Source organism: Balaenoptera musculus, chromosome 16, assembly GCF_009873245.2.
Source record: "Balaenoptera musculus isolate JJ_BM4_2016_0621 chromosome 16, mBalMus1.pri.v3, whole genome shotgun sequence".
Taxonomy (NCBI): Eukaryota; Metazoa; Chordata; class Mammalia; order Artiodactyla; family Balaenopteridae; genus Balaenoptera; species Balaenoptera musculus.
In genome coordinates, this window is record NC_045800.1 from 28,461,635 (window position 1) to 28,480,878 (window position 19,244).

A 19,244-nucleotide genomic window follows, 5' to 3' on the forward strand; every position below is an offset into this window, starting at 1 on the left:
TGCAGTGGAAGCATGGAGTCTTAACCACTGGACCGCCAGGGAAGTCCCCCTTTTTAAAAAAATTTTTATTGGGGTATAGTTAATTTGCAATGTTGTGTTATCCTTGTATTTCAAATGAGGATAATGTCTGCCTTTGTGAGACTAATGGAAAACAAATAAGGTACTTATTACAGTGCCTGGCATATAGTGGGCTTTCAATAAATATCAGTTGTCATTCCACATCATTTCCATAAATTTGGAAAATATTCAAATGTAAAGTTTAACCCACCGGAAGCCCAAGGTCTGTTTGAAAACACCAGGATAATGCTTAGCAAGGATCAGAAAGATTAGCCCTCTAGAAGGGGTTGCCAAGGATTAAGAATGGCCATGGGATGATGATTTCATGCCTCAGCACACTCAGTTACCCTTGGCCTATCCAGACCCAGAGAATTACGAAGTCCTTCTAGTACTAGGGTGAGGTGATCTGAGTCAGTTCAACTTAAACGATAGGGATTTAGGCCCTACCAGCAGGCTTTGACCTATATTTGCTATAGCAGAATTCCCTGGTGTCCCAGAATTTCCAGGGCATGGATCACTATTACAAGACCGGTGGGCCTGGACATATCCTGTTGTCCAATGCTGAGTGACAACTTGTCATTTAGTTTCCCCCATGTGGGACTGTCATTGGTCACTAGAAGTACAGTAGTACATTTAAGTGCTAGATCTTAGGATCAGGGAAAGGGTTTTTAAGAAGAACCCTCAAGAAGCAAAACAAAAACCATAAAGCAACAAGAGTAGCAATAGCATGAATAGAGGAAGTGAGACATCACTAAACTCAGATTTTTTAAATTCAAATTTATTTATTTATTCCATTTCTACAACTCTCTTCCTTTGCCACTAACCCTTTGGGTTCTTTCGCACCATGCTTCAGTCAAGCACAGAAGTGCAGGCAGCACTAGCTGATGAAATCTGGGCTACCACCAGTGTAAGTGGCCAGAGAAAGGACACGTAGCACGTACTCATAAGGCACAAGTCTGAGTGCTGACTCTGCCTCTCGTCAGCTGAATGATCCTGAGCTATTCATATAAACTCTGAACTTCATGATTCATAGGAAACCGCTCATGGGTAAGGTGGAACAATCAGGCCATGGCTGACCGGCTATAGCAAGATATTGCATGGAAAAGCTCTTTGAAAACTATGCAATGTGGTACACAGGTAAGGGATTATAATAATATTGATAATGATCTCTTTACACTATGGAGTGGTGGCAGCAGGAAGTCTAGGGTTTTAAGTTCAGGCAGATTCTCAGGTCTGGGTGGAGGTGCTAGTCACAGAAATGAGGCATAGGGCAGTGGTTCTCAAAGGTGAGCAGATTATTTCACAGCATGAAGGAAAAGGACAGGTGAGACAATGAGAGCTTGGGTATTCATACATTCATACGTTCAAACATTTATGAAGTCCTACTATGTGTCAGGCCCTAGGCCAACTGTTAAAGGGTTTGAAATAGAGAGACTCATCCTCTGCCTTCAAGGAGCAAAGGAGGTGGACATGTAAACCAACAGTGACCTGTGGTGTGATGAATGTAATGGTGAAGGAGTGCTCTGGACCATGGCAAGATGTGAGGGGCAAAATGGTCAGAGAGACCTGGGAACTGTTGCAGGTCCCAGAGGCAGGCAACCATTCACATCCGAGGAGGCCCAGGGTCAATGCCAGGGAAGCCTAAAGTCATTGCCGTTTGCTTGCTTGTTTGTTTTAACAACTCTGGCTTTCAGCCTGGAGGAGGCAGGAGTCGAAGGAGGCAGCAAGAGCCAGCTAAGACCTCAGACTATGGAAATGCAAGAGCTTTGCTGAGTCTGGAAGGGCAAGTATGAGAGGAAAATGTAATTTTAACTAATGCATAGTCCTTGTTTTAAAAAGTCCAATAGGGCCACTGTTATTAACCACTATTGATAGCTTGATGTATATCATTTCAGCCATTTTCTAGGCACATGTAAATATACATAAATTTTAGATAAGAGGCTTTGGTTGGTTTACACTAGAAGGCGGTCTGTGTAAACAGAGATGAAATGTCCACCGAAGGTGGGAAATGTAGGAGGCTTTCCCCAGGTGTTGATGGCTGATGGCAATAATCTCCGTGTAGGAGGATCTCTTGATGTACTTCGTAGAAACTAACACACTTCAAAATATCTTCCAGGAACTGCCAGCTTGCAGTGAAGGCAGGAATCAGGGGCAGTGCTTCTTGCTGGGTACTTCTGTATCCTGGCCTGACTCTCCCAGCATCTCTTTTTTTCTCTCTCGTCTCTTTCCCCAGCTCTGGTCCACTTTGCTTTCTTCTCACCTATCTCTGCCCACAGTATTTGACTCTTCTTTCCTTTTGACTTTTTTCTCTGGTCCACTGTCCGTAGCCTTTTCCCTGTCCTCCTGTCCCTGACACAGCTTCTTGAGATTTCTTTGAAAGGCTCTCTCTGATGGGAACTCCAGGGAAACATTGTTCACTTTTGGTTCTTGAGCCCCAGGGAAGGTGTGTTTTGTTTTGTTTTTTTAACTGAAGTTGATTTACAATGTTGTGTTCATTTCTGCTATACAGCAAAGTATTTCAGTTATGCATATATATATATATATATATATATATATATATATACATTCTTTTTTAAAATTCTTTTTCATTATGGTTTATCATAGGATACTGAATATAGTTGTCTGTGCTATACAGTAGGACCTTGTTGTTTATCCATTCCATATATAATAGCTTACATCTGCTAACCCCAATCTCCCACTCCATCCTTCCCAAACCTCCTCCCCCTTGGCAACCACCAGTCTGTTCTCTATGTCTGTGAGTCTGTTTCTGTTTCCTAGATAGGTTCATTTGTGTCATATTTTAGATTCCACATATAAGTGATATCATATGGTATTTGTCTTTCTCTTTCTGACTTACTTCACTTAGCGATAATCTCTAGGTCCATCCATATTGCTGCAAATGGCATTATTTCATTCTTTTTTATAGCTGAGTAATATTCTATTGTATATACATACCACATCTTTATCCATTCATCTGTTGGTGAATGTTGAGGTTGCTTCCATGTCTTGGCTATTGTGAATAATGCTGCTATGAACATAGGGGTGCGTGTATCTTTTTGGATTAGAGTTTTGTCTGGATATATGCCCAGGAGTGGGACTGCTGTATCATATGACAATTCTACTTTTAGTTTTTTGAGGAACCTCCATACTGTTTTCCATAGTGGTTGTGATCTTGGCGAGGCAGCAATGAGTGGTGGTGTGAAGCGAGATCTTAATTCCCTGCCCAGGAATTGAACCTGGGTAGCCTGGATGAAAACTAGGAAACCTAGCCACCACACCCCCTGGCTCTTGCCCCCAGTGAAAAATGCATTTCTCACAGAGGCAAAACTGTAAAAACAGGTACAAAGTTTATTATTAGAGACATAGCACAACAACAAGTGGGAGAGCACACAGAGAAACAGTTTGTTTAGTTAAGATAGAAGCAAGGCAGAGATGCACACCTGGAGAGAAAGGGTGGGACATCCTCCCTAATGAGGAGGAGTGCAGTAAAGAGGCGGTTAAGTCATTTATATAGGTCAGTTCTTCTGGGTCTTTGTTTACCTTTGCCCAATTATCTGGTTGCTTTTTCCACACCTGACCTGCCTTAGGAGCCTCCCCAGCATGCGTGCGCAACTTTCTTCCAAGATGGATTACAGCCAGAGGCCTATGGGATGGCCTTAGCATCATGTATTACGGGGTGGTGCCCCCTCCTTTTTGACCCCCAAGGAGCCTTTCTGCACATGTGCAATGTTTCCCTTGCCCCAAGGATGGGAAATATATGACCTATTGATCTTTTAACAGGGTGTAGTCCCACTCTGTCCCTGCCATAAAAATGTCCAATGTCCGGTTATTTACCCTATTTCTGTTGCTGGTTTTTATGAGGTGCAGATCTCGAAATATAGACAGGAGTCCAGTCATAAGTATGTAGTCCTGCAGCCCATTTGTCTCTTGCTTCAGGAAATGTAAACAGGGAGCTAGTAATGAATGTCTGGCCTGGAGCCCATCTTCTTCTTACCCCAGGAAGTGTGAACAGGAGGCCAGTTGTAAATGTCTAGCCTGGAGCCCATCTATCTCCTGCCTCAATTGTACCAACTTACATAGGAAAAGTTTGATAATGTGTTTCAAGGAGTTCACGCCCTTCAAAGCGATAATGACATGGTCTCTATTTAAATGATTTAAAAATCAATCCATATATTAATTACTTAAATATGTCTTCCCTTTCTATAGAGCAATTTGAGAGCCTCCTTTTGTGTACTGAGTGCGCATGCCCTGTAGTAAAGGAGATGATGCATTTATCTGCGTGTCTGAAGCTGTCTTCATACATTTTTCCTGGACTGCTTTTATTTTGCAATATCACATGAGCCAATCAATGATGGGCTACCCTTAACAGACCCTGTAACTCCAGAGAGAATCAATTCTTGGCATTGGATGAACATATGGTTTGGTCATGGTATTGATTATCCTACAATCTTCACGGAATCATTGATCCATGCAGCTTGGATTGCAAAATTACAGGTGAAATCCATGGCTTCTCTGCAGTGAAATCACTCATTACCAATTCTACTACCTTAGTCACCTTTCTGTAATCTTTTATAAGGACAATGTGTGAAATGGTGGCATCATAATTGGGGTAACCCCTATATATGTGGTTTAGGTATGTCTTGCCTGGTTTCCCGAGTTTCCTGGGTCCACATTTTCAAGGACTCTAGCCATGGCACCCTTTAACATCAAGGGTTCTTCTCTTAATGCTTCCTCAGTTTTAGTATTAAGTATCTCTTTGGTGTAGTTAGATATAGGCAGCAAAGTCTTTATTTTTTTAAAAAATTTATTTAATTTATTTATTTTTGGCTGGGTGGGGTCTTCGTTGCTGCACGTGGGCTTTCTCTAGTTGTGGCGAGCGGGGGCTACTTTTTGTTGCAGTGCACGTGCTCCTCATTGCAGTGGCTTCTCTTGTTGCAGAGCATGGGCTCTAGGCTCGTGGGCTTCAGTGGTTGTGGCACATGGGGTCAGTAGTTGTGGCTCACGGGCTCTAAAGCGTAGGCTCAGTAGTTGTGGTGCACGGGCTTAGTTGCTCTGCGGCATGTGGGATCTTCCCGGACCAGGGATCGAAGCTGTGTCCCCTGCATTGGCAGGCAGATTCTTAACCACTGCGCCACCAGGGAAGTCCTAGGCAGCAAAGTCTTTAAACCTCAGGTCTATAGTACTCTCCATGGCCTTGGCGTTTTCCAAGATGATCAGTCTCTGGGAGAACTCAGGCAAAATCTTTCAAGGAAACACAGATAAGAGCAAGCACAGTCTTCCTCTGTAACCTTCTAGGAGAATATGTGTAGAACCACTTCTGACTCATCAGCCAGTAAAAAAAAACCCATACTAAGACAGGTCTCTTATGTTATACCCCAGTTGGCATCTGCTCTTGAAACAGTGTGCCCTTCTTCTTAGAGACCAAAGCTATATATGTCTTATATATCTCTCCTGATATTGCTGAAGTTCATTCTATATCTTGAGGTTTTTGGACAAGAACAATGCTATTTGGGGGGCAGTATTTTTCTTTCCAGGATGGCCCTGAAGAAGACCATCCATCTTCCTCCGGGCCTTTGACCTCCTGGTTTAACTGCTGTCTTAATAAACGTTTCAAGTGGTTCTGAAACCATGTAACAGTTTACAATCCATCAGCTAAGGTTATATTAAATCTATAAGAATCAATTGCTTTTGCTCGCTCTTGCATCTGCACTAAGAAATTGAAAAGAACAGAGAAATTCCAGCAGCTAATCACAAGTGTATTCTTGTGGCCTGTTCCCTAGTCCCATCTCCAGTCATGTAGTATCTTATTTCAGTATTTCATCCCCTGAGATGATCTGTTACAAAATTGATTCAGCATGGACACATTTTTATAGGTCTTTCTTACCCCTGTCATAAGATCTCAGAGCTGTCAGAAATTTTAGGGGGATCACTAGTCAGTTCTTGGATTCGTTTTCCACTTCTCAGAATGATCACCTTCAGCCTGATTGAATTCCTTCAAAAGCAACTCATAACCCTGTGGCCGGGAATCTGATATCCTACGAAAAAATGGGCCATGTGTAGTCATAGGTTCTCTAGAACTTTATTCCTCTCAACGTAAGTCCTAAAAGGCTTGATAATGCTTAGTTACCAAGGCAGCTGTGAGTGATATAGTTCTCTCAGCTGTATTCTCTTAGATACACTGATGTGAAATCCTTCAGTGAACACTCTGAGGACTTAACCCTTCCCTCATTTCCAGGTCCCAACTTTCTTCTGCCTACTCTCCATCTTAAGAACCATAAGGTATTTGGAATCCAACTTTGGATGATCCAATAGCATTAATCAGAATGTGTGGGTGGAATGGCAAGCAAAGAAGAGCGTGAAGGGAGGAATTGCCCAAGAAGAAGAACAACAAAAGAATTTCTTTTTTAAAAAAACTTTTTCATTTTGTATTCGTTTGTTTATTTATTTATTTATTTATTTATTATTTATTTATTTATTTTGGCTGCACTGGGTCTTAGTTGCGGGATCTTCACTGCGGCATGCAGGATCTTAGTTGCGGCATGCATGCGGGATCTAATTCTCTGATCAGGGATCAAACCCGGCCCCCCTGCATCGGGAGTGTGGAGTCTTACCCACTGGACCACCAGGGAAGTCCTGACAACAAAAGAATTTCTTAATAGGCGACATCGTACTAAGAAAAGGAAAAATGTTCTGTGTATCCAGTAAATGGTTTTAACCAAGAGGCCTGAGATTAGACTTGGCTTTTCTTAGGATAGGAATTTTGTGCTAACAGCTTGTTGACTTCAACTCTTCTTCCCTCTATGCTTATCCTAATTTTCTTAGAAAAGTTCCTTTTGCAAAGTACCCTTCTGATATGGATGTATTCATATGAATTACTTCAGTTGGGATGTTGGTTTAGCTGCAATAACAGTGGCTTAAATAAGATAGAAGCTTGTTTCTCTGCCATGTAACAATCTGAGGTATAAGGAGCCCTGGACTAATGTGGGGCTCCACAGTCATGTGGGGCCCAGGCTCATTCTACGTTATTGCTTTGCCATCCTCAACATATGGCATCTGTCTCATGTTCCAGCTCCTGCTCTTACGTCCATGCTCTAGCCAACAGGAAGTAGGAAAATAGAAAGGGAAAGCATTTTCCTTCCTTTTAAGGACATAAGTCAGAGATGTACATGGGAACATATCACTCCACTTGTATTCCATTGTCCAAAATTTATTCAAATGGTCACTATACCTAGCTGCAAGGGAAGCTGGATAATGTGGTGTTCAGTTGGGCAGCCATGTGCCCCTAGATAAAATTATATTATGCAAGAAGGAGAGGAAAGCTACTGGGGAATAACTAGCAGTCTGTGCCAGGTAGGGGGAGAATAAATCGTGTCCATAGTTTGGCATGGGAGCAGCAACAGCTAATGGAACCTGGAGAAATCAAGGAACTCATAACCTCCCTGACATAAATCATAATGGAAGCTGATGCGATCTGGTTCTTTTCCATCAGGAGTGAGTATTAAAGTGTTTAGCTAAGCTATTGTGAAACTATCATCAGAAGCTGTTGGGGAGGCATTAAGAAGGGTGAGTTTCAGGGCATTGTATTTTATTTCACAAGATAGTAGACTCACCCTGTAGGGATAATCATACACTTTATTTCCCTCCAAATTATTTACATGACCAAAGCCAAATGGGATCCAGTGTCCTAATAAATAGGTAAAGATATTTCAGAGAGCTTCTCAGCAAGCCAGGTGATAAGAGAGGCTCAGGAAAAGGCCATTAGAGGACCTGTTGGTTAAATATATAGAATTGGTAAAGCCCAAGGAACTTCCAACTCTTCAACAGTTGGAGGACTGATATCACAGTGGAAGTTCTATCCACATAATGACTGCCAGGGCTGGGATTGGGGTGAAAGAGACCTCCATTTTTCTAGAGAAGCATCCTCAATGCTTTTCCTCAGAGCTAGCCAGCTTAGGAAAGAGCAGTTGGCTTTTGCGTGTCAAACACTTGAAGGCACAGAGTTTCCAACAGAGGAGTAGTGTAGACACACAAAGGAATTATACACTTGCTGGCAGAAGCACCCCAGCTCTTCAAGGTTCTTTGTCAATTAGTTGAGAGAAGGCATCTCGTTTCTGCTCAGAAAGAGTGCTGTTAGAAAAGGATGGCTATGTTCCCTTAAATAGTAATTAGGGACAGGGAAGGAGCTCAGTTACTTGATAACCTGTATGGCAATCACCTGGGAAAGGAGAGGCACAAAGCAACTGCTGACTTCTTATTGCTCTGAGCTGGGAAGGTCTTCCAGCAATTCAAAAAAGAGGACAAGAATATTTGGTCTCTACTATAAACATTGGAATGGATAAAATCAAGTTATTATTCAAGCTCACGATGATGATGATTAATAATAATTATTACACTCACACTTATTTAATTACAATATACTTATGCCCCACCTATGTCCAAAAGGAATCTGAGCCACTTACATTAAAAAGCACAGATACAGGGACCCAGTGGTTAAGACTCTGCGCTCCCAATTCAGGGCCTGGTCAGGGAACTAGATCCCGCATGCCATGACTGAAAAAAAAAAAAGATCCCGCATGCCGCAGCTAAGACCCGGCGCAGCCAAATAAATATATATATATATATATATATATATATATATGTTTTTAAAACACAGATACAATAAAATATAACCCTTTAGAATTGTAATAAAAAGACTTAACAAAAGATGTGGGAAGAGATAGGGGAGGAAGATAACTTAAGATAAACAAATGCACTGCAAGTGAGAACAAAGCCTGAGGTTCCTGGAAACCAAAGCAAAGAAGAAAACGCAAATAGATTGAGTAGTTCTCATTGTGAGTAAGAAAGAGCACACCAGTTAATAAGAAGATGCTAACTCTGGGAAGAATTGGCTTTGTTGGGTTTTATGTAAGAAACAGGGAATATCATAATGGATAAAAGCAATGTTAAAGATTGGAGCTACTTTTCTTTTGACTGTTTTTTATATCTGCCTCCCTTAAAATCTGTATAATATCCTTACTCTATAAAGGCAATTTTTAGGAGTAGGGATATATATTTACATACATATATATATTTATGTATCTCTATACATACATATATGTGTGCATATATGTACATTATAGATATTTATAAACACATATGAATGTTTGTGTGTATAAATTTCATGATATTCTAGAAACGTGACTTTACCCAAAAATATAGTTCAGAAAGCTTTGAGAAATAAATGGTAGGCATGTTCCTAGAATATCATCATCAGTTGACCTAGTCAGCAAGCCCTCTTCAATATAGGGTAATAATGTATTTTAATTAATGTAGACTTTGTCACAGATGTGCTAAAGTCATCCACAGCCCTCTAGAGACGTTCAGACAGTAGCAGAAGCTTTTCTAGCTCCATTTTCTTCAGAAATAATGCAATCTTTTTGAAAATGTCATGGTTTTCCTATAAGTAAGGAATATGTCACAATAAAATAAAATCCAGTGAAAACAGGCTTAAACCTGAATGGAATTTTTTGTCTAGGTAATGAAAGTCCAAAGGAGGGCAGGGTTCAGGGCTGATCAATCCAGTGGCTTAAGGACATCATCAAAGACACCTATATCTGTTATTCAGTTCTGTCAGCTGCACAATCAGTTTCATGCTAAGTCTGGATCATCTGGGGCTTTCTTATTCATATCTAGTAAGAGACAGTAGGTCCCAAAATGTTCCAGAAATCTCTCTTCATGAGCCCTTGATCTCAAATGGATTACATGCCCATCGCTGAACTGATAATGGTACCAAGGGTGGGGTATTTGTGGATTAGCTTAGCCCTGAGCTCCCTGTCCAAGTCCTAGAGCCAGCTGTGGATTCAGCACCCGGCAACATATGTGAGATGATTAGTAGAGGTGTGATACCTCAAATAAAATCATGGTATGAACCAAGAGAGGGTCTTAGGAAGTAGTCACAAAGCCCAGTATAGCATCCAGCACCTGGAAATTTCATCCTGTGACTTGAAAACAAATAGGTGGAAAGATTTTTAAAATGATTTTATTATTTTTATGTTCTATTATTATAGCATTAATTGAACTCCATGGGAATGAAGAGAAATAAAATCTGCCTATTATACTGTTCATTAAAAAGTCCAATTTTCCTTTAAGGTTTTATATATTTAATATTTTTAAAATATTTAAATGTAATGATAGCAGTGAAACAATTTTGCATTCTGCTTTTATTACCATTTCAATGGCTGTATCATACTCCATTAAGTGGCTCAGTGATATAATTTATTTATAATTATTTATAATTTATTGCCTCTCTGTAGGCCATTTAGGTTGCTTGTAATTTTTTGATATTGTAAATAACCCAGGTAACATTTTTATGCCTGTGATTTTTTTCCTTCTTTGAGACTCATCTATGTCAGAGTATGATTCTTCATACAGATTTATATACATTTATTCATTTATACCAGAATGAAGAAATTTGAAGCTTCTTTTTGTTTTTTAATTAATTTATTATTATATTTTTGGCTGCGTTGGGTCTTTGCTGTGCGCGGGCTTTCTCTAGTTGCGGTGAGCGGTGTGCGGGCTTCTCATTGCAGTGGCTTCTCTTGTTGCGGAGCACGGGCTCTAGGTGCACAGGCTTCAGTAGTTGTGGCATGCGGGCTCAGTAGTTGTGGCGCAAGGGCTTAGTTGCTCCGTGGCATGTGGGATCTTTGCTCTGCGTCATGTGGGATCTTCCTGGACCAGGGATCGAACCTGTGTCCCCTGCATTGGCAGACGGATTCCTAACCACAGCACCACCAGGGAAGTCCCTGAAGCTTCTTTTAAGATGCTGATCTTTTGAGTTTACCAACTGCTTTCATAATTTGCCTCCTGACTCAGATATTGAACTCTTCAAATAGTTTTCTTATAAGGACACCTTATAAACGTGCACAATCCTAACCATTTGGATTGACCTTTGGAAGGAGAGTCAGGTCCCTAATCAGAAGGATTTTGAGTAGTAGAGTGATATGTTAGTATAATGTAGAGCAGTGGCTAAATTCAGGGTCTTTGGAGAGAATCAGACCTGAGTTTGAATTCAAGCCTACCTGCTTGCTATCTGATCTTTGGACAAGTTATTTAATAACATTTTGGATTTCAGTTATCTGCATAAAATACAGATAGTTCCTACTTTATGAGGGTTTTTTCCAGGATTATCGGAGTCAATGTATTCAAAGCCTGGTGAATAATAAGTGTCAGTAGTGGTGATTATCGTTATTATTCAGCAACTGTGAATTTGATCTGAAGCCAAGGTTAAAAGGCATGATATAGTGTATAGGAGAATTTAGTTTCTGTCTAAGAGAAAAAAAATCAGATTCTCTGTAGTGGATGGCCACCTGGTCTCTGAATCCCTTTCACAGCATTCTCATGCAGTCATTGTGCAGTGTCTGAAAATGTCCTGGAATGAGGCCCTCACTACACCTAAAAGGTGTTAAAGTACTGACATACTGACATTTGATATACTGACACAAATTCTGATTCCTCCCTGTTCCTTCCCTTTCTCTGGCCTCGTGTTACCTTTTGAAACACACAGAGCAATTCCACTCCTTCACTGGATCTTAAAGGAAGGATCCAGGAAGGCCAGCCACTGCCCATTGCAGGGACCCCTTCCACGTGATCCTCAGCAGATGGTCCTTTGCTGACACTCTCAGGGGCAAAATCATGTTTGTGAAGTGTGGTCCTTTTCTTAATAGGAAGCACTAATGGTTAGGAATCTCTACCTTTTATGAAACTTAAGTTTTCCCTCCTGTAACTTCTACCTTTTGGATATAGTGCTGTCCTTAAAACAGAACAGAATTAGTTTACTATGGAGGCAAACAGATTTGCATTTGAATCCTGGCTCCCTTAGTTGTTTACCTTGAGAAAGTGACTTCAGCCCTCTGAGACTGGGAAATAATAGCACCTAATACATAGGGTTGTTGTAGGATTAAATGAAATAAGCATGTCAAGCACTTAACATAGGGCATATATTAGGTGTTCTGAGTATCAGTGGGCATTTGACTAGGTGAAACCATTTTTCTCAGAATACATAGTCTTTACTGTCTTGGATAATAATCAGTGATTTTATGCCTCTGTAAAGGGTTGACAATCTTTTCAGAGCAATACTGATTTTGAGTGGTAACTTATAATTGGAGAATTGGAGAGGAGAAAAAGATATAGCCGTGACTACCACCTAGTGGCCATCTAGAGGTATAACAATTTAATCAGCAATGTCTTTAGGAAAAGTTCAGCTCACTAACCATCAGTTCTAACTGCGGCGGACCCTCAGCAGACAGAAGTTTGATTTCCAACCCATTTTCCAGATCCAGAAGAGTTGAGTCTGAGTCCTACAGATACTAAGGATGGGAATCACAGATTTGATTTAGAGAGAAGTCAAGTCATTTCTTGGAATTAATAGAGTGGAATGCGGAAATGTGAAATAATAATGCTTTCTTTTTGCTGATTTCCTCCTGGAAACGTATGATGTTGCTTGTGCCTAATCTGGGACCACTCACCGGCCTCTCTTTCCCCCAAGACTGTGGATGAAATTCAGCCCACACCAAAGCATTCCCTTTCCAGAAAGGGAATAAAATATGTTCCAAGATTTGAAAATAAAATTCTTAAAGGGAATTGTTCACAAGAAGCTGACAAATCCTACTTTAAATTTTTTGATTTAATTTTTTGATTTAAAGTTTAATTAGTGAACTGAAAAGTTACAAGAGTAATACAAAGAGTTCTTACATATATTTCACCCAGATTTCCCAAATACGAATATTTTACCATGCTTGCTTTTCCTTTATCATTCTCTCTCTCTGCCCGCCTCTTTCTCTGCACGCATACACACACACAACTGTTTGAGGGTAAACTGCAGACATAATGTCCTGTTATTCCTAAATACTTTAATGTGTATTTTGTAAAAACAAGGAAATGATCAAAGTCAGGAAATTATCGATGATCCAGTACTATCATCTAATGAACAGACCTTATTACAGTTTCACCAATTATTCCACTAATAGCCTTTACAGCAAAAGAAAAAAATTATGGTCCAGGATATAATCCAAACTAGATGCACATATTGCATTTAGTTTTCATGGTTCTTTAGTGTTTTAGGACAATTTCTTTGTTTTTCATGACCTGGCTAAAAAAACTGAGTAACAATTCAAAATATTAACAAATTATAAAAATTTTTATAGAATTATAGAAATTTTAAAGAAAAGACAAGAATCCATGAGTTCATACTGATATACATACATGAATAAATTAATGAGGAAGAAGGAAAAGCTCTTCCTGAAGAGAATGCCAACTAATAAATGCAGAAGGAATGATGGAATGAGAAAATCACAGCTTGACAACCTTAATAGTAATAATTAGGCAAAAGTCGTCAAAGGATGCTAAAACTAGTAAGTGAAAGATTGATGAATAACAGGATATTTGCATAGTTTCCAAGTATTTCCCCACAAAATATGTATTCATTACAAAGAGAAAAATAATAATTGTATATTGAAGAAAGCTGGATGATACCGCCTTAACAAGGGATCAAAGTTAATATCACCAGTAATAATACAGTTAGACAATTTGTGCCTCCTGATATCATGCACTGAAAAGGACACAGTCTACTTCTTTGATATTCCTTGCCAAAAATGTATAATGTGAATTTAAACACAAGGAAATATCAAACAAATCTAAATTGAGGGGCAATCTATGAAGTAAATGGCTTATACTCTTCAAATTGTGCCTTTTAACCAGAAAACTTATAGCATCCCTTGACAGCCCTACTTCAGACTGGATGTGTATATTAGGGTGGTCAAGGGAGATCTAGTTCTTCAGGGCAAAGGCCAGGTTTTATTTTGATCTGGGGATGCTCTGAGTCCCTCTCTCAGGAGACAACTGTGCCCATCAGGATGCACCAGGGCCAGAGGTGCCATACCTACCTCCTACTCCCGTGACTGCAGAGTTGCTGACTCCAAGGTCCAGGATACCACATCTCCATTGTACGATATTTGACCAGGGCCTTGGCATACTCTAGAATTTGGAGGCATTTTCCCAAGGGCATTAATCGAGGACAAATAAAAGGAAGCACTACCTGATGCAGAAGGTAGAAATTTCTTGGCTCTGGGGAGTAAGAACTAGGAAGTTAAGCTGGTTCAGGAAGAGAAAAGTGAATATTCAGAATGACAATGTCAAGAGATAATTACTGAGTGGAGTTCAGTCTTTCTGAGGTGAGTTGGGAGGAGAGATAGAGAGCTTATAACCACAACTCTTCCCTAATGTATTCCCTGGTTTCCCCAGTGCAACCGTCAGCCTCCTTAGCCAACTCTAGGGGATAGGTCCCATCCGGGTGGCATCTTTGGCCTCAGGGCAGAGGCTTTCCTGTCCCCTCTGGATAATAGAGAAGGGAACAGTGTTCAAGACACAGCCTCTTGGGTTGGTTTATAGTGACCTATGGAATGACAAACTCCAGCGCCTATTACTACACCAAAGTGATGTGTGAGCTCTTCTTACATACCCCATCAGACACTGGAGTCTCCTTGCAGGCCATCAGCAGCATGGCGGACTTCTGGGATGTGAGTATGAGATCTCTTCTATCCCTCCCCTCTTCTTCTCAATGGCCTAAAGCCTGAGGCCACAGGCCAGGGTTCAGGGATGTCAGACAGTGGATAAGGCCATATCTAGAGACCAGGTCATTCCAGAATCAGGCTGAGTCAAAGGATGAATTAAAGGCATGAATTAAAGCGTCAGACTAGACAGAGTTCAGGTAGTGATAGGTTAGAAATCAGGATGATAATCAGAGATTTAAGTCAGTACTTAAACAAGTATTGAGAATCAGAGGTAAGGCAGAACTTCAAAATGTATTTTAAATAAAGAATAAGGCCACATCAGGCTAAGATCTGGCCAAGGTTCATGGGTCAGATCTGGCCAAGGTTCAAGGTTCATGGCCAAGGTTCATGGGTCAAGGTTCATGGGTCAAGAGTCCAACAGAAGCATACTGGAGACAAGCTGGAGGGGTCAGGGAATGTGGGAAAAGGTCATTCTAAGGGTAAGGGTCAGGATGAGGCTGGGTCAGGTTCAACCCAGTTCGTGGTCTAGTTTGCCCAGGGCCCACTACTGGACAGTTTGTATTGGACCAAATGGTACAACAACCAGAGCCTGGGCCACGGCTCCCACTCCTTCATCTACTATGAGAACCTGCTGCTGGGGGCTCCAAGGCTGCAGCAGCTGAGGGTCCGCAATGACTTCTGAGTGGTGCACGAGGACTTCCGCGAGGACATTCTGAGCTGCTACGACGTCTACTCCCCAGACAAGGAAGAGCAACTCCCCTTTGGGCTCCTCAGTGGCACAGCGTGAGTGAGTGCCCCCACCAGTGTCGCAGGGCTTGCCCCTCTGAGCCTGACACCACCCCAGGTTTGGGAACCACTTCCATTGAGTCTTAAGGAGCCTTGGGGGTACTTGGGGGAGCTGGGGGGCATCTCTCTGAGACCCATCTGTGACTGTTTGGAGACCTTGGTCTGGGGTCACTGAGGAACAGAGAGGGTATGTTAGCAGACAGAGCCATAGCCTCTGGACTTGTTTCCACACACAGGTCACAGTCACAGTTGCCCTACTCTGGAGGCAGTCCTGCCAGAGAAAGCATCCTTTCTTGCCCAGAATTCCCTCAGGGGTACGGAGAATGGATGAAATATTGATGCTGCCACACGAGTCATGTTTGGAAGAGTTTGACCCTTGGAACTAATAGGGGAAGGCAGCAAGGGGCCAAGGATGGATGAGGAATTAGGGAAGAAAGGGGAGATGTGTGGATAGGACAGGAAAGAAGGGGAAGGAAATAAGGGTCCAGGGAGGAAAGTTTGTGGACAGAGCAGAAAATCATAGGGTTAAGTAGACAGGTGCAAAACTACAAGAGCAGAAGGGGTCTTTTCTGGCTTGCGTGGGCCGGCTTGAGTTGCCTTATGGGGACAACTCAGGCTGGAGTCAAAAGTGGGCTTGGGTTTGTCATCCGTAGGCTTGGAGACAACGTGAAAATCAGGAGATTTACATTTGAGTTTCAGTTCTGCCACTAACTAGCTGGATTATCTCAGATATCTGAGTCTTAGTTTTCTCATTTGTAAAATGTAGATAATATTTACCCTCCCCTCCTCAAATAGTTATATTAAACAAGGTAATATATGTGAAATATATATTATATGTGTGATATATATATATATATGAAACTGTAAAGCCCAGACAATTATAAAGTATTGCCGTTGCCTTGGGAGACCAGCTTCTGGGGCTGGTTCAGACCTCTCTGTTCAGATGGCTTCTTCTGTGACAGATGGACCTACCACTCGCAGGATGAGCTGGGGGGCTCCTCTCACTGGGGCCGGCTCACAAGCTACAGCAGAGGTGGCTACTACCTGGACCTTCCAGGATCTTGACAGGCCAGTGCAGAGGCACTCAGGGACCTTCAGGAGGGCCTGTGGCTGGACAGGGGCAGTCGGGTGGTCTTCATTGACTTCTCAGTCTACAATGCCAACATTAATCTTTTCTGTGTTCTGAGGTGGGTCCCCTTTCCCTGCCTTCCCTCCATCCATGGCTCCTGATTCCCTTCTCCTCTGCTGGAGACCCTTCCCTAAACTTGTACCCTATGGTGGGGGTGGAGAGGGGAGGGGATGGGTAGAACTGTCCCAGCCCAGGCCCCACCAGACATCTCCCCCTCCTCCCACAGACTGGTGGTGGAGTTTCCAGCTACAGGAGGTGCCATTCCATCCTGGCAAATCCGCACAGTTAAGCTGATCCGCTATGTCAGCAACTGGGACTTCTTTATCATTGGCTGTGAGATCATCTTCTGCATCTTCATCTTCTACTACGTAGTGGAGAAGATCCTGGAGCTCCACATCCACCGGCTTCGTTACCTCAGCAGCATCTGGAACATTCTGGACCTGGTGGTCATCTTGGTGAGGGACAGATATCTTAGACTTGGGACATATGGGGTGGTGGAAGGGATCTACCCTGATAGGGGCTCCAAGTTCTTCTTTTTGGAGTCCCAAATCCTCCTTGTGACTTCTGGTCAAATCACTGAGTAACAGCTCCCTAAACCAAAGGCTGATGTTCCCCTAGCTCAGCCCTGGAAAAATCCTGTTTCCATATCCCCTCTCCCTCTGGCTTATGATCCAGGCTCTGCTCTTTTATTTTTGTACTTGATATTAAGTTCCTCTTCTGTCTCTTGCCTTCATGACCTGTCCCCTTGACAACCCCCCACCTTTTCTCTTCTCTTCTATTAAAATTTTCTGCCTCTTCATCTTCATCTCCTTCCTATTAACAGGACACATTAATTTCTGACCAAGGCTGGGAAGTGGTGGGGGAAATAAAATTGCTTGGCTCCATTTCTCCATGGTCCTTTACAACCTACATATTTACCACTGGCCCTAAAGCCTTCTCTTGGGCTTTAAGACGTTCCCCAGTCATCCTATCCAGTTCCATTTGAACCTGAGATAGTCAACAACTCAGCAGGGAAGGATGTGGTTTTTTCCCCCACCTGTCTTACCCACCGCAGCTCTCCCCTGGGACCTCACTGTTGAACTTCCCTTGAGATCCTCTTGACTCTCTGACACCCCCCGGGCCCTGTTGTAACAGCTCTCCATTGTGGATGTAGGCTTCCACATATTCCGAACCCTCGAGGTGAATTGGCTGATGGGGAAGCTTCTGCAGCAGCCAAACACGTATGCTGACTTTGAGTTCCTCGCCTTCTGGCAGACACAGTACAACAACATGAACGCCGTCAACCTCTTCTTTGCCTGGATCAAGGTACCCTGGGATTCCTCACCCCCGGCAACACCTCAGGGCATGCGTTCTCCCTTCCTCAGGACTTGTCTCATTTTCCTTGTCTGGTGTGGCAACTCCTGTGGCCCCCTTAGGCCCCTGGGATGGACCGTTCCAAGCTTTTCTGTTTTCTTCCCTAATCACTTGGTTCAACATGGCCCTTCCAGATATTCAAGTACATCAGCTTCAATAAGACCATGACCCAGCTCTCCTCCAGGCTGGCCCGCTGTGCCAAGGACATCCTGGGCTTCGCCGTCATGTTCTTCATCGAGTTTTTCGCCTACGCCCAGCTGGGCTACCTGCTTTTTGGGACCCAAGTGGAAAGCTTCAACACTTTCATCAAGTGCATGTGTGTGTTCTGCCCCTTCACTCCTCCCTGGCCCCTCACCCTCCAGCTCTGTGGATGTGTGTATCCTTGGGGCAGCTGAGTATGTGGATGTGGGCATGTCTGTGCTTAAGCATCTGTGTGAGTTCCTGGAAGCCCTGGTGTGTGTGCTCAGTGTCTCTGCACCCTGTTCTGTCTCCATCAGATTGGGTGGAGGTGCAGGGAGGGGTCTGAGTTCACTGAAGAGCAGTAGGGAGGAAAGTGGGATGGGGTCAGCGTTGTGGTCGGGCTCTGGGTGAATCCCAGACCCTGGTCTCTCAGTTTCACTCAGTTCCAGATCATCCTTGGGGATTTTGACTACAATGCTATCGACAATGCCAACCGCATCCTGGGACCAGCCTACTTTGTCACCTATGTCTTCTTTGTGCTCCTGGTGAGGGTCCCTCTGAGGGGTGGGGATTTAGGAACCTGAGGGGTGGAGACATGGATGGCCTGCAGGGTGGGGTTTTGACCCCCCTCCATGTTCTTCACTAATGATTATGATGGGTTTCTCAAATCAAGGGTGGAGAGGTGGGGGAGGGAAGAGCTTCTGGATCTTCTGAGAGCTGGCTAATGTGTGGTCAGCACAGTTAGGCAGTTTGCAGAGTATAAGGGAATCTGCAGGCTCCCTCACTAAAATCAAACCCCTATCCTCCAAGGATGGAAAGAGAAGGAAAAGTGCCTCATGAGGAGAAGAGACTGCCCCTAGAAGCTTCTCCGCCTATTCTCTAAGACTCCCCTTCCTCTGGGGATCTCTGGCTTTTTCTACTACCACTGCTTTGTATTTGCTCTCTCTCCCTGCCAACCATGAAAGATCTGGGTTTGATTTTTATCAGAAAAGCCAGTGTGTTTCTTTATTTGATCAGTAGATGGGGATACAGACATGGATTGGGGATGGATGGTAAAGAGAGCACAATTTTACCCTCACCTTGGAAAGTTTCTGGCTTCAGTGACTGGTGGACTCCTACATGGACGGGGTCTGTAGCATATGTTGGGGTATCTTTGTGGTCAGGTTACTGCAGCAGTTGAGTGAGGACACCCG

General features: G+C 42.8%; 1 protein-coding gene across 1 annotated transcript in view; it reads left to right on the top strand.

The window, feature by feature from the left end:
* The window catches only part of PKD2L1 (polycystin 2 like 1, transient receptor potential cation channel), a 53,912-nt gene that overhangs the window by 30,606 nt on the left and 4,062 nt on the right, over nt 1-19,244 (top strand). The window contains 7 exon segments of the mRNA XM_036829299.1: nt 14,482-14,609; nt 15,133-15,386; nt 16,352-16,576; nt 16,745-16,973; nt 17,653-17,823; nt 18,006-18,187; nt 18,485-18,596. Coding sequence (XP_036685194.1) covers nt 14,482-14,609; nt 15,133-15,386; nt 16,352-16,576; nt 16,745-16,973; nt 17,653-17,823; nt 18,006-18,187; nt 18,485-18,596 — 1,301 coding nt within the window.